A 25,000-nucleotide genomic window follows, 5' to 3' on the forward strand; every position below is an offset into this window, starting at 1 on the left:
TTAGTTATATGTCAATTTATTATTATTTACTATTTATCTGTTTGTTTATTATTTAACTATACCTATGCATTTATTTACGTATTTTATTTACATTATTATAGTTCTTATTTATTATTTTATCATTGTTATGATTTTTTTCGCATCCGACCTAGATATGGACCAAAAGGTCTCCTGTCGGCATGCTCCGCCTTTGTAATCCTTTGTAATCCTTTGTTAGCTACCTCCCATTGGTATATAGATAGATTTATGTTTTGGATGATGGAGAACATAAACACAGGGGAAGGCTCGAAACCCTAAACACTCTAACGTTTCGTTCGCTTAGAACTTCTTCAGAGAGTGTACGGAAAACTGTAATTGAAGTTTACAGTATGTACCAAACTTAATTATCTTTTCGGATACTTGGGAAAGGTCGTTTTTCTGGCGTGTTCTAGAATTGAAATACTAGTTTGTTTAGCTAAATTGATAAACCCTCCTCGATGGTTCGATGAATTCTAGTTGAAATATATGCTGATTCTACAATTCTTCTAGTGAATCTATCAAAACCTTTATGTAGCACTTCAGCTCCTCTCCAGTTTGGTAAATGATTTATGTGTTGCCTTTATGTGTTTTCCAGAATCTGTGGAAGCGTCAGCAGGATATCGTCCAGCTGCGAGACTCTGACGAGTCCATCTGACACCCAGAGGACCGCCAGGCATTCCAGTTTCTGGAATTCCACCGCAACTTGTACAACAACACACCCTCTCTTGATGCTCCTGTCTGACACCACCACGGAAAGACATTACTGTGGCAAGCAGCGATGTCTTTCGTTAGCAACGCAAAGGGAAAACAAAAGAAAGGAATGCCCGAAACACTTTAGAAGAGTTGGGAGTGATCTTGGAAGAGTCTGTCTTGAAGAACGAAGTCTTGGAGAAGTGGGTCAACACGGGTGTGTTTGCGGAAAATGCCTGGCGGTTTGTTGGTTTCCGCCGTTGTTGTGCCAAGAAGTATATCACCCGATGAGTTGCTCTTATTCTGGCATATTCTCTTGGTCATCTAGCTTAGATGTTGATTTCCTCATTCATCAACAACAACCATTTCCTTGAGTTTCACTGACTGGAATGACGCAGCTCTACAGGAATCATCAACATCCCTTGTACCCTCCTCTCCACCAATAAACGTTAGACTATTGACTATGTCACCGTTATGGCGTATCAGCCTCTGTCATCAGCTGATAGGAGAAAGATAATAGGAGTGATCCCCGGAGAATGTCTCTCATTATGAAAATCCATGTGAACAAGTTGTTAGACACGGTAAAGGAAACATGGACTGGAGGTGAAGCTTTTATTCCTGACGTTTCGTCTATCGACTTTCACCTCCAGCCCATGTTTCCTTTACCGTGTCTATACATCTCTCATTATGTAAGAAAGTAGAAGGAAGTCAGATTTGGAAAGGATATATATTTTTACTCGGTACGGAGACTAAGTGCCTACCTCTCGGGGTTGCACTTTCAGCTAGGGGCAAGGGTGTTGATGGGGTTTGAAGGGCAGCGGGGAGTTAATTCTCTTGGAGGGCCACCATATGCAGACTCCAATGGTTGGTATTTCCCGGATTATTAATGTACATGTATAGCCTAGGTGGTCTTTGTACGAATGTTAAGTAATTGTGAGGTTCCTAAGACCAACGACGACAGCATGCGAGTATTAACCTCGATACCCGCTGTTTGTTTACCCGGTAACCATGGTAACGGCCGTCTCCACCTCCTCTCCTCTGTGATGTACAACCTTTTACAGAATAGGGACCACTGAAGAAACAGTTTTGTAGATCCAGTTTTTCGATTTTACACGAAAAGAAAAATATTTGAAATTTTCACTTGAAAGTTTTGGCGCTGTATCCAGGAGTGTGGTTAATTTCTGGAAAAAAAAGTGCTATCAAATCTACTTTGTTTTAGCCGTGAGGTTGTCTTTATAGTCGCGTAAATGAAGTATTGCCTCTTCTTTTGGGAGAGGAGGCCAGGAAGCATATCATGAAAGATTCTTTTGACAAGTATGCATATCAGTGTACAAATGTATGTAAAGTACATAACATGTATACTATTTGCTGTATATATGTATATTACCTACCTTATCCGATGTAGATAGATAGAATGTAAAATCTTTGTACTCCTATTGACCAATGCTCGACTCTTTATTTGTCCAAGCAAAGGCAAGAAAATCTCATGTATTTTCTTACAAAATGAAGGAAATAAATCGCAATTCAGAATTTATTGCCATTTTATTATTTCTGTAGAGTGATTGGCACGATTGGGGGGGGCCTTCGGGGAGGGAGCAGAGTTGTTTGCCAAATTGGGTTGCATATATATATATATATATATATATATATATATATATATATATATTATTTTTTCATAATTAACTCTCGGCTCCTTCCCGCGTGTCTAGTCACGTGACCAGTCTCGCCAAAATATTTTTTTTGTTTTTGTTTGCATACACAGAATATCCGAAATTACACCATACGTCAAATACCCAGAAAGTAAGGACTAAACACAGAACATTACAAAACTGCATATAAATGAATAGATACTTCCCTTGGCAAAGAAAAAAATGTGTTAATGTTATTGTACATTTCAACCTATTTACTCATTTAATTGAACAACATGCGTTTTACATTCTACAATAATTGTGTGTAGTTCAATTTCAATGCCCCTATGCACATTATTTTTTCCTTTGATTATAATGCTAATATACACATAACAGGGGTCAGAGACACAAGAAGTAGAGCAAGAGTTTGTTAATGGCATTATCGATCTCGCGAAGATTCCTGAGGCTCCTTCAACACCTCCTTCAAGATGAGACTCTTAGGTTTCAAGCCTTAAAGAGGATATCAAAGCCTTCCAGGAGCTTCGACAGTAATGGTCGTCGAACAAGAGGTCATTTATTAAACAAGAAGTAATGAAAATCACAAAATGCTTGACTTCAACAATGACCCGTCCCATGGGGACAAGTTACATCGTCATCTACTCGCTGACCGAATAAACGTCTTCCATTTCTTATCTATGTTCTCTGTGTGTCTCCTCTCCTCCCTCCTGTACCCTTTTTCCTTATGACAACCGTATTTTCGAAGAAAACTCCAAGGCCTGATTGTGCACTTGTTGATTAATAACCTCTGTATACTGGGAGGGCATACAGAAAGTCATCACCACGAAGTTGCAGACCCTCAGACCGCGCGACGTTCAAGAATACCGCTTTAGGTTTCTCTTGTACACAAGACACGGGAAAGACTACAAGAAGTAAGGACATGAAAAAGATGAAGACACGGTTCACTACTACAACTTGATGTAAAAGTTAGGAACTACAGAAGTACAAACTTTGATAATGGAAGGTTCCTGCTATTTCATGTTATTTCTTGATACCCTGGTGGCAGTTTTTGTAAGGAGAACTGCATTGTAAGAAGATCTACTGGGCAAGACGAAAACCCGCCCACACACTACACGTAGTTTGACGAGAATCGTGATGACGTCACTAAACACAGACGTCATCGTCGAATATAAAGTACAAAACTGTTGATATGGAGAACTTACGCTACTTTTGACACATAAGAACTCTGGTGAGTTGTAAACGGGGAGTGGGGGGAAATGGTGAGGGAAGTGGGGTGGTTGTCTGTGGAAGAGAAGTGTCGGTTTTGATGGGGTTTGGGAGGGAAATTAGTTACTAATGACACAAGATTGTGAGAAAAACAGCCTTGCCTTTTTTCGCCTCCTTCTCTTTCAAAGGCGAAAGCGAACTGGATAAAGGAAGGCTGGGTGGGGACACCAGGATCGGGCAGTTGTGACCCCTGTCGTCTTAGTGTAGAAAACGGAAAACCCAAGACTCGGGACTGAAACCAGGACCTGGACTCGACAGGCTAAGGTACCTTGAGAAGAAGAAAGAAGAAAACTTGGGTGCAGTACTGGACGTAGTGAAACAACGTCGTGTACTGATCAAAAGCATAAGAAAACTTGAAGGCTATATATCATACTCTGGATCTAACACTCTGTCAAAAATATACTTTGCTATCTCTACAATGTTTATCAATACATCTAGTGGAAGTGGATCTTCATGTCAGTCCTTCCGTGCACTCAGCTAATGCAGTGCGATCAGCCAATTGTTTTGTCACCTGCGTTGTGGCTCCTGGCGGGGCCGGTCAACATTTCTACTACCGTTAGCACGTTGTCGGTTTGTTGTCGGCCACTTTCCCGAAATTAGCCAAATATGACCAAGGGAGACTGTGTGTGGCTTGAGTAGGCTGAGGGCAACCAGCTCCAGAAGAACAAGATGGTCGGTAGAAATGCTAATTTCATCCAAAAGAACTTTAGCTTAACGTCTCAATGAAATAAAATCCGCTTTCTGAGCCAGTGCACTGCAATCTGCCTCGAGAATTTTTTTTTTACTTCAGTTAACGAAAAGTAAGCTGCCCAACCTTTTGTTGGTCCGTCAAGATTGTGCAATAGAGAAGTTGGACATCTTCATTTGATTGGTGTCATGTGGTGTTCAGGTTTAGATGCACCGTGTCAGTGAGTACTATCAAGCTCTCGCAAGAGCCTCACTAAATGTTGTTCATGTTGATGAAATCGATCCATTTTGGCGCCTCGCACCAAAGAACAGAGGACTAATGATGCAGTGTTATAGTGCTTTCGTCCTTCCTGTCCGTGTACATAAGGGTTATTCACAACCGTGGAAACCCTCCCGTGTTTCATCTGATATTACACTGTTTCAGCGAGTCTGAGAAAAGATACACTCATCATTTTTGGCTGATCAGTTAAACTTTTCTTTGAGCCCCGAATGAGCATAGTGTCCTCTCTTGGTGAACTTGTTGGCATTTGATCCGCGGCGGCGCCAGGAATTTTTAGTTGGGGAGGCTAAGGGGGGCTGAGCAAATTTTTTGGGGGGCTAATAGTAATATGATAATACACATATATTATCCTCATTTCAGAAGGGGAGGGGGTTAATGGCTGGGTTAGTACTGATGGCTGACAAATCTTTAGCCCTGGCAATTAAAAATTCCACTTAATAGAATTATTTCAATGAGTGTTTTCAATTTTCAATTTGCTCATTTCAGTTAGGAGGGCTAATGGGGGGGCTGGCTACTTTTTTGCCCCCCCCCCTGGCGCCGCCACTGCATTTGATATAGCTTTGCACCTTAATTCTAAGGTGTGTGTTGTCTATAGACATCAATGACCCACAATAGTTGCCCATGATTAAAGGACATCAACGTTTGCTAGAGTTTGGGGTTTTGTTACACGAATACTGACAAATAAAATGTTAACATTAATATACGTTGGCCTGCAGCTTACACCATGTCTCTGGACAGACCTTTAACGTTAGGGTCACAAGTATTGTTCTTCAAATTCAACACATGGTGAATAGAACTCCTGCAATTCATGTATTTAACGTCGCGAACAACTACCATTAGGCTAGGATGGTGTTCTTTATAACAGAGGACTTCGTAGCGTGGAGTTTAATGAGCCATGCCCCTGGTCAAACTCACTGGCGTCAGGGTTCGAATTGCCGTCACCTCCACCTACGCCGCAAGTAGAGACGCTCTAAATCGTTTGGCCAGTGAGCGTACTCGACCCATATCCCGCGGATTCGTTTGGCTTTCAGAAACTCTTTAACGTGGATGAGATTTCTTTAAGAGTACTAATCATGATGTAGCCAATATGGTATATCTAATATACTTATTAATTCATTACCTTGTATCCCATTATAAAAAAGAAAATGGAGTCTAAGTCACCCAACAAAGGACTTAAGTTTCAATTTTTCATTTTAGTAGTAGTACGGGATGCTGCTGGCTGACATTAAAAAAAAAAGAAAAAAAAATCTGACCTTTCTGGTACATAATTTAATGTCGTGTGCTCAAAACAAAAATATGGGATCTGAGAAATCACATACCATCGCAAATAACTATCATAACTCTGAGAGTAAGGTTCATAATAGTGTATGTGATGTGTGGTTTTGTGTCCCAATTTTCCGATTGAGCCTGAGGTCTTGAAAACTGGATGTTCTTTTGAATGTGGGTTCTCCCAAAATGAAAATGACTTCACGAATGGTAACTGAAATATATGCATATTATTCTCACATATGCATATTTAAGAAGATTGGGAGCATATTCAAAACTCCTTCACATAGATGACTAAGCTTTCCTCGTATTCTAAAGTCTCCCCTATTGCTTGTTGTGATCTGATGACTCGTATCTTTATAAAAACTTAATCCTTTGTAGTACAACATAAAAATTCATCTTCCTACAATCACAACATAGGTGCATATATGTGTGTAGGGGTGAATATATAAATCTAAGACAAAATAGCAAGTCTTGACGAACCATCTACAAAGTTTGCTGGCCTTGAAGGAACTATTTACCAATTTTATTTTCTTCGGCTGTGCACGCCGCTATTATATAGCCTGATCGTGGCGGGTGTTTTTCGTTCTACCTTCGTGCCCTCACCCCGCAGGAGGTAAGGTACAATCTTACTCGGAAAAGTAATCATTTAGATGCACTGAAGATGAAAAAAAAAGGTTTCTATTGGCACTTGAACTTGTTTGTATCATTTTAGTATTTCACATCACTCCTTGATCTGGTCCCAACGTACAAACACCACCAAATCTAACACTGACAAGTACTTCAACTTACACTTTGCTTCTATGTTTATCTATCATAATAGTACGATAAAACGATAACTGAGTCTACTAGTCAAAGAGAGAATGCACAATGGCCAAGAAAAACGTGCCAATCATCGTATAAGACCTGATGGAGACCGTAGGTGAGATCTTGAGATGAGGCCAGTTCGGTAGTCAATAGGCTCTGGCGGCTGCTGCGATTGGTTCCGTTTTCTGTTACGACCCCATCTGAAACGAAGAAAACATAAAATAAAGAGGGGTGACATTAAATTATAGTTTCTGTATCTCTACAGTCCAGATAAATTCAAACTAATTCAAACTAAATACCATGCCAAACTGGAATTACATGATACCAAGCACAAACTTATTCCTTTATGAGGAAGATATTACATGCACGTATTGCATTTGAACTTAATCAAGTATATGTATGTGAAGAAATACATACATATTTACAAACGTGCGCATATACTCACGTGCACATGTACACGCACAAGCACACAGACATGCACACACACACACACACACACACACACACACACACACGCACACACACACACACACACACACACACACACACACACACACACACACACACACACACACACACACACACACACACACACACACACACACACGAAGTTGTATGTAGTCAATACGTTATGAGTTTTTCCGATAACCCTACAGACCAGAGTCACGCGGCATCTGTGTGTGTTTTTTTAGGCGTAATGTCTTTAAGAGTTGTTTGTTTATGATGCTGCATTACTGTTATTGTGATCGTATTTTTACTAACGCATGTACTTATATAAATCCATATATATATATATATATATATATATATATATATATATATATATATGTATATATATATATATTTAGATATATATATATATATATATATTAGTCTGATGGCCAGCTCTACCCCCGCCTTCTAGTTCCGGTCCCATCGTGAGGACAACTTGTCGACTTCCGTGGGGGCGTGTTAGACTGTCCTCACTCCTCCTCCCTTCTTCGTTTCTGGCTCATCCCACGACTTTTGGCCTAGGAGGCTCCCAAGGGAATCACTCATGGTGCCAGCCGCGTGAATCACGTGCCGCTTGGCCGCGTGACTCGACCAAAGTTTCCTTGAGGTCCACGGATGGGAGGAAGCCTCTTTGAGGAACTCACGTGCAGCACCAACATCAGTTCCAGCAATGGCAAAAACAGACTCGCCTGACCACGTGATGACGAAGACTGGAATCTTTGAGGAACTCACGTGCAGCACCAACATCAGTCCCAGCAATGGCAAAAACAGACTCGCCTGGCCACGTGATGGCGAAGACTGAACTCTTTGCGGAACTCACGTGCGGTGCCAGCCTCCCATGCCTTTTGTCTTCGTGCGTAAGAACGTTTTGCGTCCAACTTCCCACGCATCACACTTTGACTTCACGCCAATTAGGAGCACCACGGGTCAAGACCTGTCCGTCTATACAAAGACCGGACGAACTCCGGAGCTGCAGATTGCCTCGGAGCATCATACTGTGAGCCTGGTTTGCTGCCCAAATTGCTTTCTCACCTCCTACCCCCTCCCCCGCTAGCAAATTGCCTTGGGACACGACTAGTTGTCACCTATCTCGCCGTCTCTTCCACTCCCCCTTTTCTTACCCTTAGAGCGAGCCACATAAAACTTGCGCCCGAATTCATTGCCAAATTAAACCAACTCTGTCTCCATCAGAGTTTGCCTTCAACCAGCCTAACATTTGGCTGCCCAACGTGGGGGAAGACTACCAGCCTTACACCCAGGGCTTCGTGGTCATCCAGGCAATGTCCTTCCACAAAGGGAGACCCATCTAGACTGATGCCGTTGTTTTCCCAGACTCCCGATTCTTTTGCACCTGATTGGCCCATGCGCTTCCTTAACTGACGCACCTGATTGGTCTATAGTCTCCAGTAGCCAACGCACCTGATTGGTCTATAGTTTCCTGTGATCAACGCACCTGATTGGTCTACAGTCTCACGAAACCAATGCATCTGATTGATCTATACGCCCTCGTAATCGATACATCATCTTCTTATGCTCTTATTAGTATTTTTCTATACCCTCATATTCTGCATATATACAGCGCTAACCAAATCTACCATCGCTTTTAAAAATGTACAAAAGTTATGAAACGTTAAGATCACTTTTACTTCTTTACTAGATTATGACTGATGTCCTTCGGATGAGCAACTGCCTGCTGTTTTTATGAAGAATTATATCTATAGTTAGGTATAGAGAAACTCCCAAGAGGATCCTCGAATCAGACATTGCTGTTTCCTTCAATTACTTATCTATCTATATATGTATACATGCTGTTGGAGTGTTCATTTTTGTCATTTTGGCTGAGGGCAGCCATATTGGATCTGTATGGTTCAGTGAACAGACACCAGGTGGCAGTGTTGTTGAGTTACTATGTGGAGTGCTGGGTCCCCAGTGTAAAGGAAGTTTGATCTAATACATACATGTATATAAATATATGTATGTACATATATATATATATATATATATATATATATATATATATATGTATGAAGCAATAGATACGCCCTCTGTTACGTACGAACAGGCAATGGGATGCATGAAAAATGTGTTCGGAGCCGCGAAATCTAACGAAGTAAGAAATGATTGGGTTTGTGAAGGTACTAGGATATACACTGATTTGGGAGAGTAGAACAGGCCACCCTGAGAAGGTATGGTCATGTGATTAGAATAGATAAAGGTAGATATCCTCGGAAGATGCGCGAATCGGTAGAGCTACTGGTGAGGACAACAGGTAAAGAAAGGAAAATATGGGTGAAAAGTTTGAATGTAACCATAAGATTACGTGGTCAGATTGTCGAACAAACGAAAATGTATGTGAGAAAGATAAACTTCGAGAAGAATGTATAGACTAGAGCAGGGAACACCGAACTTCCTTCACAGCGTGCCAGATAACTGAGAGAATGACGAATATAGTCCGCATAATAGTTCTATTCCATGTATTGTATGGTGAACACGCATACACACACAAAAAGTGCGGCGCGGGTCAGATGATCTCGCAGGCCATAGTTTGGTGACACCTGGACTGGAGCGAAAACTTGTTCCGCTAGAGGTGTGCACAGGAATGAACTGGCAATGTAAAGTGACAAGACGCAATTTTTATATTGTTTTAGTGAGAAGTAGTAGAAGGAATGAGTGTAAAGAGAGAGAAGCGAGGATATTTCTCTCCCATGCTTAACCACCCCGTTGAGCGGGTAACGGCTGATTGGCCGAAAAATCGTAATTCCTTAAAATCAAAGAATAAAAAAATAAAATAAAATAAAAACAATAATGAAACCAGCCTTTACTTTGTTGAGCACCAAAGAACCAATAAGATATTTCAGTATTCCATAATTTTTTGTCGATCTAATTCTAACTATATATGGATCTGAAACTTATACTTTGGATATAGATTACTGTAGTTTCAACGGTTGTATGACCAGCTAAACTACACTAGTATACATAAGAAAATTAAATACGAAATATACTCATTTTACAGGTTGTGTGTGTGTGTGTGTGTGTGTGTGTGTGTGTGTGTGTGTGTGTGTGTGTGTGTGTGTGTGTGTGTGTGTGTGTGTGTGTGTGTGTGTGTGTTTTGAGCGTTTGTCTGTGTATGTGTTTGCATACGTCTACTCGTACGAGATCGTTTGAACGAGTTCGTGTGTGAACATATACGAGTGTAACTGTAATTGTGTGTGTGTGTGTGTGGATGAGTATATGTCAGTGTGTGTGTGCACCCACGAGTAGTTCATTCGGTCTGAACCAATTAATTCCGTCGTTTGTAGCAATGTCCTTCCACGTAACGACCCCCTTCTACTCGTAGGCACCCTCATCGACAACGAAGGCGCTTTCAACCCCAAACACCAAAAACTATCCTTCTCATACTAACACACGCATTCTCTGCATTTTTTTCCCATAATTCTATGAACGAAATGTTATACATATGGAATTACTATACACATTTCTTCTCATATATGAGAGTAATTACATTCAATATTGGAGTAGAAGATATTGAAACACCCAATAATTGTCATTATCCATTTTCATTATATATTTTACTTCAAGATGACAATTGCATAGAAACATATCAAATCGATAATAAGATTTATATTTGCATAATAAATATCTTAGGACATTTCACTTCTTTTTTATAATTTATTTTTATTTTTACGTATTCATTTTTCTTAATATTTGTTTATTTATTTATCTTACTTATTTCTATTTACTATTATTATAACATTATTTACTCATTTATATTTATATTCATTATGACTATTATTTATTTACCTATTTTTTACATTTACTTATTAATACTATAATCATTATCATAATTATCAATTTCATTTATTTGTCTACTTATCTATTTATATGTTTTAAGAGCGATTACGAGATTTTCAGTGCTTCTCGAAGACATTTCTGGACACAATAATTAACTTCTAAGTCTACCAACGCAATTAGGCCCCTCTTCTTCTAATTACCTCAATTCCTCATAATTTATGTTCTCATCCCAATTCATCAGTAAGACTCGACCATCACATGAGACTTTAATCAACTCTGTTGATTAAAGCAAGACAAGGGTACGAGACTGTGCGCAGGGATAGAAGCGCTGGTGTACTACATTACATCTACCCTCAATCTCTTTGTGAGAATCTAGTACTACTACAATATCTTTATTTCAAATTGCTGGGAATTTCATTTCCTGGATTTTTTTTTTTTTTTTTTTTTGGTGAAATATACTTAATGATCCGAAGAAGAAAGATAAAAACGAAAAACTTATATTTGGTAAATTGTAATTAGACTATAAACCCGCAGCCCCAAAGCAACCAGCCTTAATCCTCAGGCCTTGCTATAAATCTCTATAGAAAAATACAAATAGTCTATGTATCTCTGGATGGTAGAACAAAAAAGAGGGGAGTAGCCGGCAGTCGTAAGCTTTCCTCAGGGTAATCTTGAGCCCAGTCTGGAGATCGAGTGCCGGCCCCTCGGGGCTGCACCCCCAGATGGACATAACGGTGTTGATGGGATCTGAAGACAAGCGATGGGGGAGATGGTTCTCTTCGACGTTCGTCTCTCAGGACCATCACGGGTAAGTTCATATCATTAGTCCATGAGGCGTGCATTGGTACCTTCAACATCCCCACGAAAGAATTCTGGTTGAAAGTTGATTTTCTGATAATTGATGAGTGGTGTGTGGAGTGATTTGGTCATTTGTCAAAGGTACACAGTTCTCGTGAGCATGGAAGGCTGAAATTGAGAACAGCCGAGATATGTACAGTATATATGGAAGCCAGTTAGTGATGTAATACATATCAATCAAAACAATGGTGAACATTGTCAGCGTTAGCATTCCACCTTCGATTCGAAATGAGAAGGTATTGTTGTCGTAGAAAATAACTAATGTCACAACCAACCCCCGGAGATTAGAACTTAGTACCTCAGAATACAATTCTTAAAAAAAGGCACAAGTCTATTTAATTTTTTTAACACTGAAAGTAGTTCTGTGGTTTGAAATTTGGTTTGAGATACTAAATTCTAATCTCCTGGGTTCGTTTTCATAATACAGGGTCATGATCGTCCTTAGGTGACCATGAATACATGAGCATCTACATGTGGACAAAGAGAACTTAGTCTCTTGACAAACAAGTGAGAAATGATTCACTGTATTGATAAATGAAGTGTTTCATACCAGATATAAAAGTGGGGAAGCAAAGGGGTTCTAAGAAAACTAGCAGAATAAGAACTCACAGTCGTAGAATAGGGAGCTTAGAAAGTAACTAACAGGCAATCTAAAGTCTAGCAGGAAGTGTGCAGAAGCAGAGGGAAAAAGAACAAACAGTAGTTTAAGTCTTAGTGGTAGAGTATTTCAGTTTAGATCTGAGAAAGTCATCCTCACACTTTATAATTCCTTAGTGCACCACATTCTTGAGTACTGCATCCACTTTTGGGTAACGTTACTTGCTAAAAGACATAGACAAAATTGAATCCGTCCAGCGACGAGCTACAAAGATGATACCCAGGCTAAAAAAGAAAAGTGAACAAAAAATCGACTCAAGGAGTGAAATTTGATTTTTTTTTTTTTTTTGTAAAAAAGTAGAATAAGATGAAAGACACAAAATAAGTAGTGAAAATTGTCTATGAATTATATCAGTCCTCTGAAAGAAGGTTCATGAGCACTATCATTAAACCATCATGCAAACTAATGTCTGGACGACAGAATTAGTCAAAGAACAAAAATTTTGTCCACGAACGAATATTTCGAATCAGTGCAGTAATTTTCCAAGACAAGAGGAAATAACTAAATAATACATTAAACATACATATTACAATTCCTTACTTCTAAAACAGATTTATCATTCCTGCTTGCGTTGAATTTAAATATAAACTTAATAACTTTAGGGCTCCAATCAGCTTTTCCTTTACGAGCAAGAAAAAGCCTCCTTAAGTGTGTGATTATTTCTCACCTTAACTCTTATGTATATGCGCACATTCATACATACATACATATACCAAAGGCTTTTTCCCCCTACATGGGTGGTAGCCAAAAAGAAAAAGGCATAGAAACCACTCCCACCCATTCCATTTCCTATATATTCCACTCCCCCCCACCCTCCTCCCTCCCTCTCATCTTGGCACCTCATACATTTAAATATAAACATGATATCACACAAACGCATGCACACAATCTCCCCCACCCCCGCACTCACAACAAAACAGGGATTGCAATTAGTGTAAATCAATGTAGACAGATTAACATCAGCAAGATTAGAGATCAATGATTACCTAAAGGAGAAAGAGCCAGGAATATTGTGTTTTGTCGAGACTTAAATTAATGAAAATATAAAAGTTTCAAGGCATAATTGGGAAAAGGAAAATATTACCTATGGCGAAGGAACAGATGATCGTCGTCAGTGAATAAATCAAAAAGGTGATCGATGTAGAAATGGGGGAAGGTAAGGCCGATATATTGAATATGAGAACAGTAATATAATGATCGGAAATATAAAAAGAGACATAGACACAGCATACATCCCCCCAAAAAAAATATGGAATGCTAGATATAAACGAATAATGAAAAAGTAAAAATGTGAGATAGCAAAACAATAAGAGCTAAGACATGGGACTCCAGCATCATGAAATAGGGTGAAAAGTGAGGAGGATAGTAAACTGCTACAGAAAGGTCCAGATAAGGTTTAAAAATGAGGGCGGGGATAGAAGATAAATCACTCTCCATACTGACATGCGAACAAAGATTGGCCAAACTCAAACTACCAACCCTGGAACAAAGAAGAGAAAGAGGAGATCTACTAACCACCTATAGAACTATGAAAGAGATGGAAGTCCTTGATAGAGATGATTTATTAAAGTGGGATAAAAGAAAAACAAGAAGACATGAAAAGAATTAGAAATAATAGTTATAGAAGAAATCTGAAAAAGAATAGCTTCCCACACAGAATGGTGGATATCTGGAACAAATTGAATGAGGAAACAGTGAGTGCAAAAGCAATACAAGAATTTAGGATCAAACTGGATGCTGAAAGATACAAAAGCGAGTCACTACGAGCATAGCTCTTTTCCCGTAAAATACAACTAGGTAAATACATAATAACGAGCGTTCACCCACACGCGCAAATTCACTCATACCCATACACATACAAATAGGTAAATTTACTTGTGATAGTGTATGTAAGTGGTAATATAACATATGTATGTATGTATGTGTGTGTGTGTGTGTGTGTGTGTGTGTGTGTGTGTGTGTGTGTGTGTGTGTGTGTGTGTGTGTGTGTGTGTGTGTGTGTGTGTGTGTGTGTGTGTGTGTGTGTGTGTGTGTGTGTGTGTGTGTGTGTGTGTGTGTGTGTGTGTGTGTGTGTGTGTGTGTGATAACACATGAGACTTGTCACTAAACTAGGGTAGGAAGAAAGCAGACATGAATGACTAAAGTAAAGTTTCTACTCTAAGTACATATTAATCACAGTAAAGTAAAAGTAGTTCTAGAAAATTGCATTTAGAAATCTAGGTTTAGTAAATGAGAACATCATTTCTCTCTCAAACCTGAGATAATCTTTAAAAGTTGCCATTATATATTTGATTTAGGTCGAATGATATATCTTCCTAACCAGTGTAATTGAAGAAATAGAGATAAAGCGGCAAGCTCTTTAGAAATAGAAAAAGATTAATCATCTAATTACATTAAACATATAGTAGTTCACATATAAAAAAATGACAGAGAAGAAATATCAAGAAGTAAAACCATTAAACAAAAGAAAAAATCATTAAATTTTCAAATATACACGAGGCAATGATTGTACCACGAACTAGGTTACTGAATTGAAAGTATATCATATAATGTTGTTCTGTAACTCTCTACCCCGTCACACATTCAAGATTCTCGTCAAATGTTTTGAATTTGAAAAGTTGAAAGACGTAAGAGAGGATCCTCTCCCTATCCGTCTTCAAGACCCTTATCATCTTCGCCTCTATCTGGAGGTGCAGTCCCGAGAGGCTGACACTCGTTCTTCGACCCAAGTCCAAGATCTCTCTGTGATATCTCTGATTCTATTTCTTCCATCTTTTAAGACAAGGAGAGCTGACAGCCAACGACTGGTTCCCTCCCTCTAACTACAAGCCAAAAACAGAGAAACCGTTGTACACTAATACAAAGCAGACATTCCAAAGTTTCTACCCAGAGAGATCAATGGGAGGGGCCAAGAACCGTTGCCATTAATCAGCGAAACTCGAAACGCTAGCTATCATCATTAGGCATCAAAATGAAAGATACCTCAGAGCAAACTAAAATCTAACGTCACTATCCTCATTATTGATATCCAGACAATCATACTTATATCTTTATCATTCATACTAACTTTCATTATTATTTCACTTGAAAATCTAAGTATATCTTAATCAGCATTATTTGTACTTTTAATGAACGAGTACTCTTTTTATTGGTTAACTTCTGACAAGTGTTAGGTTCATTCACACCTATCAACATTTGGCCGTGCGCCGTGCACGACACGACGTCGTGTTCCCAAATACCTATGGATGTCTATGGAGGCTTTCACACGTCACGACCACGACCACATGTAAAAGCATCCATAGACACCCATATATATTTGAAACCACGACTTCGTGTCGTGGACGGCGCACGACGAAAAGTCAATACGTGTGAAACGAGTCTATTCTGAACGCAACTAGCGGCAATAATCACCAGCTCAAAAGCCACGCCCACTTTCTTAATGAGAGCCAATTGCGGTCACTTTACATCACACCCCAACCCAATAAGCTTCGATTAGAGAGGATTGCGATTGGTCAATTGAGAAAGAGGGAGGGGCCAATTTCGCCGCTGACGGTGCCATTGATTCTGTAATTTTTGCATTTCACGAGTGGAATGAGGAGCAAAACACCAAACATGGATGTACTTACGAAAGAACTGCCGTACTAAGGATCTACTATATGGACAACTATGCAATGAATACGCAACAGTAACTTCACAGATTACTAGGATTGTGTTGCCAGAAAAGACATTGAACAGTCTAGGATTCTTTAGTTAGGACAAAGTAATAAGCACCACAGAAAATCTAGGAAAAAACTAAGCGTTCACTCTGTTGCTATTCTAGTAGTTAGACAAATCACCAGCTAATAATGAGGGCTTGGAATTAAGGCAATACTAAGTTACTAAAAATATAGTTTCTCACTGTAGAAATGAAGAAAGGTATTTACTTACATTATTACTTATATTACAATAACCAAGGCTGTCCTTGATAAGGCACTTTCCAACGATACCAACATAGCTATTACTGTTTTGACTATATCTATCAGTACTATCTATAAGTTACTATTTAAGGTCTTTATCCTAAGGTTCGTTGGAATTGTCAATACCTGCTCGAAAAACCAGTGATGGTCATCACCATGTTGTGAACCTTGATAATGCCATATAAGATCGTGCAGCTTTCGGTAACAAATAAAGGTAAACAATGACTATATTAGGAAATCACAAAATAAAAACGAAGAAGAAGAAAAATATTTAACAAGAACATATATTGTAACACTAAAAATAAACAACACAAAAAAAAAAAAATTGCCAAGACAGGTGAAGCTGAGCAGAAGAAGGTGGGGTGAAGACGTCTTACCTGATGCATCTGAGCAGTTTGGTGATGTACTCAGGCCAATTGGCGGGGAAGAGCACAAGGAAGAATCCTGTTACGATGAGGACCACCCCGGCGAGCTTCATACCCTCGAAGACGACCCCGTACCACCTAATGTCCAGCGCTGCAAGAAGAAACCACTTAGTTATAGTCGTAGTGATACTTAGAGGTACACGCGGGGACAATGACATGTTCCTATATCCAGTTGTCCCGCAAGATGGACAACAACGCTGTCCATTTTCGATCCCGTCTACCCTCTCTGAATCCTGTTACGTTGAGAACTACCCCGTACCACCTAATGTCCAGAGCTGCAAGAAGAAACCACTTAGTTATAGTCGTAGTGATACTTATAGGTACACGCGGGGACAATGACATGTTCCTATATCCAGTTGTCCCGCAAGATGGACAACAACGCTGTCCATTTTTAATCCCGTCTACCCTCTCTGAATCCTGTTACGATGAGAACTACCCCGTACCACCTAATGTCCAGCGCTGCAAGAAGAAACCACTTAGTTGTAGTCGTAGTGATACTTATAGGTACACGCGGGGACAATGACATGTTCCTACATCCAGTTGTCCCGCAAGAAGGATAACAACGGTGTCCATTTTCAATCCCGTCTACCCTCTCTGAATCCTGTTACGATGAGAACTACCCCGTACCACCTAATGTCTAGAGCTGCAAGAAGAAACCACTTAGTTAAAGTCGTAGTGATACTTATAGTTACACGCGGGGACAATGACATGTTCCTATATTCAGTTGTCCCGCAAGATGGACAACAACGGTGTCCATTTTCAATCCCGTCTACCCTCTCTGAATCCTGTTACGATGAGAACTACCCCGTACCACCTAATGTTCAGCGCTGCAAGAAGAAACCACTTAGTTGTAGTCGTAGTGATACTTATAGGTACACGCGGAGACAATGACACGTTCCTACATCCAGTTGTCCCGCAAGATGGACAACAACGGTGTCCATTTTCAATCCCGTCTACCCTCTCTGAATCCTGTTCGATGAGAACTACCCCGTACCACCTAATGTCCAGCGCTGCAAGAAGAAACCACTTAGTTGTAGTCGTAGTGATACTTATAGGTACACGCGGGGACAATGACACGTTCCTACACCCAGTTGTCCCGCAAGATGGACAACCACCCTGCCCATTCTAAATCCCGTCTACCCTCTCTGCTCCATCAGGAGGTGCAGCCTTGAGGGGCTGTCACTCGGTTTCCGGACTAAACCTAAGATCTCGTCTTTCTATCAATTTCTGTTGTATTTTTTTTTTTTTCATAGATGGAGATCTGACAACCGGCGACTGCTCTCCTACCACTTTCAATCGGTGACACAGAAACAGTCCTATACCAGTATAACACAGGGAGGAGAGAGGGGGGGGAGGAGAGCAAAGGAGGAGAAAGGAGGGGGGAAAGAGATAGAAGAAAGGGGGAACAGTGAGGGGAGGGGGCGTAGGGGCGAGGATAGTATGGATGAGGGGGAGAGGAATGGGGAGGAAGAGTTTGAGGGTGAGGGGAAGAGGAGGGCAGAGGGACCCGGGACAGGGGGAGGTGGAGGGGGAGGTGGGAAAGAGGGAGGTGGGAAAGGGGGAGGTGGGAAAGGGGGAGGTGGGAAAGGGGGAGGTGGGAAAGGGGGAGGGGGAGAAAGAGGGGAAGGGGGGAAGCATAATTGGATCTGGGAACAATGGCGGGTAGGGGAAGCCTAGGTTGAATCTATAAAAGTACCCTGTCGCGAGTATTTTTAGAACAATGAAATATCGCCTCTTCGGAGTGAGCGTGATGGCCAGGGAGAGAGAGAAACAGGCAATAAAAAAAAAAAAAATGCGCGCTGGTGACCGAGGTCACGCAACGGCCGACGCTCTCTTCGTCTTTCTGACCGATCTGTGATCGACTCTGTGTGTGTGTGTGTGTGTGTGTGTGTGTGTGTGTGTGTGTGTGTGTGTGTGTGTGTGTGTGTGTGTGTGTGTGTGTGTGTGTGTGTGTGTGCGCACGCGCGCATGGGTGCATGCGATAAAATATCCTAGTAGCGAAGTACCACAAGGTACAGAGAAAGCGACTTGATGTTGTGACACTGTGGACGTTTGTCCCGATGCGTTGTTATCGATTCGGCCTATTGCCAAGTGTTTACTCAGTATGAGCGCTCCCAGCCACTGAATAAATTCGTCTCGCAGTAGCCAGAATAAAAACATTAACGTGTAGATAAGGCCAATAACACACAACTATGGAGCCTAAGCCTCAAATTATCCTATATTGTTTGTCTGATTATTTTTTGTGGTTAGATATGTGAGAAAGCTTTAGGAAAAGGTAAGGATGTTTTTTGGGCATTTATGGATTTGAAAAAGCCTTATGACAGGGTAGACAGGAAGGCACTGTGGAAGGTATTGCAGATATATGGGATAGGAGGAAAGCTGTTAAGAGCAGTCAAGAGTTTTTACACGAGTAGTAGAGCTTATGAAAGATCAGAAATGGAGAGAGTGAATGGTTTGAGGTAAAGGTGGGACTTCGCCAGGGATGTGTTATGTCGCCTTGGCTGTTCAATTTATACATGGATGGGGTGGTGCGAGAGGTAAATGCAAGGGTAATGTATCGGGGATTGGAGACGGTTAAAGAAAATGGAGAAAAGTGGGAGATAGACCAGTTGTTGTTTGCTGACAACACTGCGCTTGTAGCAGGATCAGAGGAGGGATTGAGAAAGTTAGTGTCAGAGTTTGGGAAGGTGTGCGAAAGAAGATGAAGATAAATGTGAGTAAAATTAATGTGATGAGATATACAAGGGGAGAAAGTGGCAGCAGACTGGAAGTGTGTATTAAGGGAGGGAGACTGGAGGAATTGGATAGATTTAGATACTTGGGTGCAAATGTGACGGGAAAGGGAGGAGTGGAGGTGGAGGTAGAATGTAGATTGAGAGAAGCGAGTAAATGCCTTGGGGGATTTAAAAGTGTAATGTGAAATAGACATTTGGGAATGGATGATAAGAGGAGATTGTATGAAGGAGTGATTTCGCCGACAGTACTGTATGTGGCAGAAACGTGGAACATAAGAGAGGAAAAGAGAAGGAGTTTGAATGTGTTTGAGGCGAGGTGCTTGAGAAGTATGATAAGGGTTACTAGGCTGGATAGTGTGAGAGACGAGGAGGTGAAGAGGAGAACGGGGTTGCAAAGGGAGTTGGGAGATAGGGATGATGAAAGAGTATTGGATGGTGTCGACACATGGAAAGAATAGAGAAAGAGGTGTGGAAGGCAGAGGTGGATGGAGTGAACATGAGGGGTCGACCAAGGATGAGATAGATGGATGGGGTAAAAGGGGCATTAGGTAAGAGGGGAATGTCTGTTGAGAAAGGACGGGAAAGGACAAAATATAGGGGTGAATGGAGAAGGGTTGTATATGGATGATACTGTCATGGATGAGGGGATGGATAGATTTTATGCCTTTTTTTTTTTTTTTTTTTTGGCTACCTCCCTTGTCAGGGGGAAAAAGCCTTTGGAATATGCATGTTATTTGTTGATAAGTGTTATATATGTTTCAAATAATGTTATCTATTCATATGTTTATCTATCATTCTTATTAAATAACTAATCTACCTATTTATTTACCTATTAATTTTTATTACTTTATTTATCGATTTAATTTTTAATCTTTATCCATCATGTCAGCCATTATCTACTTTAAGAGGTGGGTAGAGGTGGGAGAGGAACACCTCCTTATTTTTCACTCGTTCTATACTAAGATAATCACATGTAGAAAATTACAGGTACAGTATTACCTCTCATTAACGAATGTTAATTAACTGTGTTTGCGGTGTTTTCGGTGTTTTTAGTGCTGTTCTTTAGTGCTGTGCAATCACTATGCCACCCAAAAACCACTCCAAATCAACGGATTATTCACATCAACAGACACCGTTACCCCCCATTTAGTCCGTTCATGAGACGTAGTTCTGTAATAAGTCCGTTAATGAGAGGTAGTTCTGTAATAAGTCCGTTAATGAGAGGTAGTTCTGTAATACTACTAAAAAAAAAAAGGGACCATAAAACCTATTGCGTCTGTTTGACCATGATTGCATTGGTCCGTGTTGCCAACAGCCTGGTGGTGTTGTCAGTGACGCCAATCTTACCTGCCGACACGGGGACGGCGAGAACGAGGCCCAATGTGATGAAGATCTCGAAGGTCACAGCCAGGCCGAAGTTCCCCAAGAGGTTGGCGGCTGCAAGGGAGAAGACAAGAATAAATGGAGGTCTTTAACTCTTGGTGGCACACACGTGCTGACGTGTTTCTGTCACCCGCTCTCAAGATGGGAAGAGTCACCGGTTGTCAGCTCACCTCATAAGAAAATAAAATGTCAAAGAAAAATAGGTAAAGCGGAAAGAAAAATAGCTGAGGTCCGGTCAGGGTACTGAGTGCCAGCCCCTCGGGGATGCACCTACAGGTGAAAGAGATGTTCAACTTTGATGACATTCTGTGGGGAGATGATTCCCTCCGACATCCAGCTCGCATGGCCGTCACAATCAGGTCCCTATCTTTAGTCCCAAAGGTGTTAGGTGTCACAAGAGAACTCACCTAGAGAAAAGGCGTTAGGTGTCACGAGGGAACTCACCTAGAGAAAGTGCTGCTGCGGTGAGGAGATTGACCCATGGAAGCTCCGACCAGATCACCGTTTCGATCCCCGTCAGGTACAGGACGGCGACCAGGGGGCTTAGCAGGAGTGTGTTGAGTAGAGCCATCACAGTGAAAAATAAACTCACTTGGCCCAAACTGGCGTCGCCTATTACCTTCTTGAACAGCACCTGGCGACAAAGATCAACGTTAACAAAAAAGTAAATAAGTAAATAAATAAAATGGGATCTTATTTTTTCCGTTGCTAGTTTTTCGTCTAATCTTAAGCATTGCGGGGGGAAGGAAGTTCCCACCTCAGTAAAATCATCTAAGAGCAGAAATGTATATATAATATATATATATATATATATATATATGATAATAATAACAATAATAACAAAACAATAACAATGATAACAATAACATATATATATTGACCAACTTGACTTCAAACTATGTTCCTTTGAAGAAGCCACTCAGGCGAAACCAGTCAGAAATAAAAATATTTCCCTCAGCCCGTGTTCCCTTTACCTCCTATCCATATTCGTCACAATGTATACACAAATAACAACAATAACAGTAATAGTAATAGTAATAATAGTAATAATAGTAATAATAAATAATAAATAATAAATAATAATAATAATAATAATAATAATAATAGTAATAACAATAATAACAACAATAATAATAATAATAATAATAATAATAATAATAATACATACATACATATACCAAGGCTTTTTTCCCCCTTACCAGGGGGGTAGCCAAAAAGGACAAGGCACAAAAACATTCCCACCCATTTCATCCCCGAAAACACTTCACACCCCTCCACCCTCCCTCCCATCTTAGCACCTAGATAACGGGTCATCCCTGCACCCTGTCCACTGCCCTGGGTCAGAAGCAGTGTCGCAGGACACAGCACATCCACAGCAAGGTCGCTTCATTAAATCGGCGACCCCCCCCCTCTCCGTCCCCCCATATAAAGGAGAGGACGGGGAGAAATCCCTTCGGGCTGCGTCAAACATTTTTGCTCACACACACTACCTCACCCCCATTCCCCCGTCCAATCCACCTCATGCATCACAACATTTTCCATATACAACCATTCTCCATTCACCCCTGTCTTCTGTCCTCTCCTGTCCTTCCTCAACCGACATTCCCTTCTTCCCCAAAGCTTCCTTCACCCCATCCATCCATCTCATCCTAGGACGTCCCCTCATGTTCACTCCCTCCACATCTGCCTCCCATACCTCCTTTACTAGTCTTTCTTCACTCATTCTTTCCATGTGTCCAAACCATCCTAATACTCTTTCATCCACCCTATCTCCCAGCTCCCTTTCCACCCCTGTTCTCCTCCTCACTTCCTCATTTCTCACTCTGTCTAGCCTAGTAACCCCCATCATACTTCTCAGACACTTCATCTCAAACACATTCAAGCTCCTTCTCTCTTCCTCTCTCATGTTCCATGTTTCTGCTCCATACAGTGCTGTTGGCACAATCACTCCTTCATACAGTCTCCTCTTAGCATCCATTCCCAGATTCCTATTCCTCATTACACTTTTTAAACCACCAAGGCATTTACTCGCTTCTCTCAATCTACATTCTACCTCCACCTTCACTCCACCCTTTCCTGCCACATTTGCACCCAAATATCTAAAACTATCCACTTCCTCCAGTTGCTCTCCCTCAATGCTCACTTCCAGATTACTGCCACTTTCACCCCTTGTACATCTCATCACCTTACTTTTACCCACATTTATCTTCAGCTTTCTTCTATCACACACTCTCCCAAACTCTGTCACCAGCTTCCTCAATACCTCCTCCGATCCTGCCACAAGCGCAGTGTCGTCCGCAAACAACAGCTGGCTCACCTCCCACTTTTCTCCATTTTCCTTAACCATCTCCAATCCCTGACCCACTACCCTTGCATTCACCTCTCGCACTACCCCATCCATCCATCATCATCATCATCATCATCATCATCATCATCATCATCATCATCATAATAATAATGATGATAATTATAATATCATCGACCACAAGATTCTACGGATTAACAGAGGGCCTATATATAATCCTTATAAAGGTGAGGAACCTTCGTCAGGAGGCGTCAAGTAGCTACGGCCGAAGCCGTCATCTTTGCCCTGTGCGTTTTGAGGGCTGTTGAGGAAGGCAACAATCACTACCAGGAATCAGAGAGAAGTGCGGGACTCGAACCCACAACTAAGCGATTGCGAAACGAACAAGCTTCCGATTAAGCCTCCAGCTCACATTAAGGTTGTAGGGCATCTGAATAAAATCACCTGCCGACAGGAAACAGATGTAGGCTACAAGACCGAGCGAGTGACCATCTATATTTTCGGAGCCATACACAAATCTCTATGCCTCTGTTAACCCAAATTACATTTTTTAATTTCCCACTTCTCTCTGTTATCTTTTCATACACACTTTCAACATCAGTCCTCGCTCCATCAATAACACTGATCACACGTCCTTTCGTCTCTCACTTTCATTACATCACTATCGATCAACCTGATTCCCACCACCACGCAAAGCACAAACTAGTCTCGACTTATCCTTTTGACAACGTGACGTCATCCTCACTCTCTACAGATTTCATTTTGGCTAACAAAAGTCTACTACATTCACAGGAGAGGGTGTTATCGTACCAAAACCGTTGCATTAGATTCTAAGTTACTCTTAGTTAGAATCTTAGACTCTTAATTTGACCCTTGCGTTAGAATACGTTTCCATGTCTAACTTTAAACTTGACTTGATAGGACCTCTTTAATCATGTTGACATCCATGAATAATTGATTAATTAATTATTGGTATATTGATTTACTTATTTTTATTCATATTTCATTTATCTATTTATTATTTGCCTATTTATCTATTCATCTATGTGTATGCATCTATTTATTCATCTATTTATCAATTTGTTTATTTGTTCATTTATTTATTTGTTACTTTATTTGATTAATTGATCATTTACTTATCATTTATTTATTTGATTACTTATTCATTTATATACCAATTCATCTATCTATTGCTTCATTTGTTTTATTATTATCGTTATTATTATTATTATTTTTTTTTTTTTCAGAATCCATTTCGATATTACTCCCCTGGAGTATTGAGGCACAACATCAAGAGCCCCCTTTTCACAGCAACAACTCTCATCTCTTCTTCTATTATCTATTGCAACCTCGGCTTGGTGCCTTCAACCATTCACCCAGTTCTCCCTATGCAAAGAAAGGCATAACCAACGTAAAGGCACAGAATAACAAGAATATAGGTGGCTTGTTAACACTAAAACGATATTAGATTACCCACTAAATGCGTATATTAATACGAAAAATTTAGGTATAGTATATTTATCCTCTAAAATGTAACTTTCCACCATCACCCATACAGGGTAAATTTACTCCTGGTTGGGAATCCCTGAGTGGGAATTCCTAGGTTGGAATTCCTGATTGAGAATATCTCGGTTTCGTTGTTCCACAGTTCTGATATTCCGCGACTTCGTTGTTCCGCGGCTCCGGTGCTCCGCGGGTTCGTTGTTCCGCGGTCCCGGTGTTCCGCGGTTTTGTTG

At 40.6% G+C, this 25,000-nt stretch overlaps 2 protein-coding genes across 10 annotated transcripts in view; one reads left to right on the forward strand and one right to left on the reverse strand.

The window, feature by feature from the left end:
* Nucleotides 1-2,232, forward strand: part of LOC143027036 (uncharacterized) — a 106,338-nt gene extending 104,106 nt beyond the window's left edge. For all 5 annotated transcript variants that reach the window (XM_076187889.1, XM_076187885.1, XM_076187890.1 and 2 more), the window contains one exon: nucleotides 614-2,232. In XM_076187889.1, coding sequence (XP_076044004.1) covers nucleotides 614-673 — 60 coding nt within the window. In that variant the 3' untranslated portion in view covers nucleotides 674-2,232. The remainder of the gene's footprint in view (nucleotides 1-613) is intronic.
* A 3,112-nt stretch (nucleotides 2,233-5,344) lies between these two features.
* The window catches only part of LOC143027037 (solute carrier family 35 member F3), a 583,434-nt gene continuing 563,778 nt past the window's right edge, over nucleotides 5,345-25,000 (reverse strand). For 2 of the 5 annotated variants that reach the window (XM_076187892.1, XM_076187891.1), the window contains 5 exons: nucleotides 21,404-21,593; nucleotides 20,924-21,013; nucleotides 16,794-16,932; nucleotides 16,543-16,611; nucleotides 5,345-6,860 (listed from right to left, as the gene is read on the reverse strand). In XM_076187892.1, the coding sequence (XP_076044007.1) occupies nucleotides 6,746-6,860; nucleotides 16,543-16,611; nucleotides 16,794-16,932; nucleotides 20,924-21,013; nucleotides 21,404-21,593 (603 nt within the window). In that variant the 3' untranslated portion in view covers nucleotides 5,345-6,745. Of the gene's footprint in view, nucleotides 6,861-10,934; nucleotides 11,911-12,559; nucleotides 12,685-16,542; nucleotides 16,612-16,793; nucleotides 16,933-20,923; nucleotides 21,014-21,403; nucleotides 21,594-25,000 lie in introns of those variants that run through there. The other 3 variants (XR_012966555.1, XM_076187893.1, XM_076187894.1) reach the window with 3 other exon arrangements.

This window comes from Oratosquilla oratoria, chromosome 7, assembly GCF_046742065.1.
Source record: "Oratosquilla oratoria isolate Oo_2021 chromosome 7, ASM4674206v1, whole genome shotgun sequence".
Lineage (NCBI taxonomy): Eukaryota > Metazoa > Arthropoda > Malacostraca > Stomatopoda > Squillidae > Oratosquilla > Oratosquilla oratoria.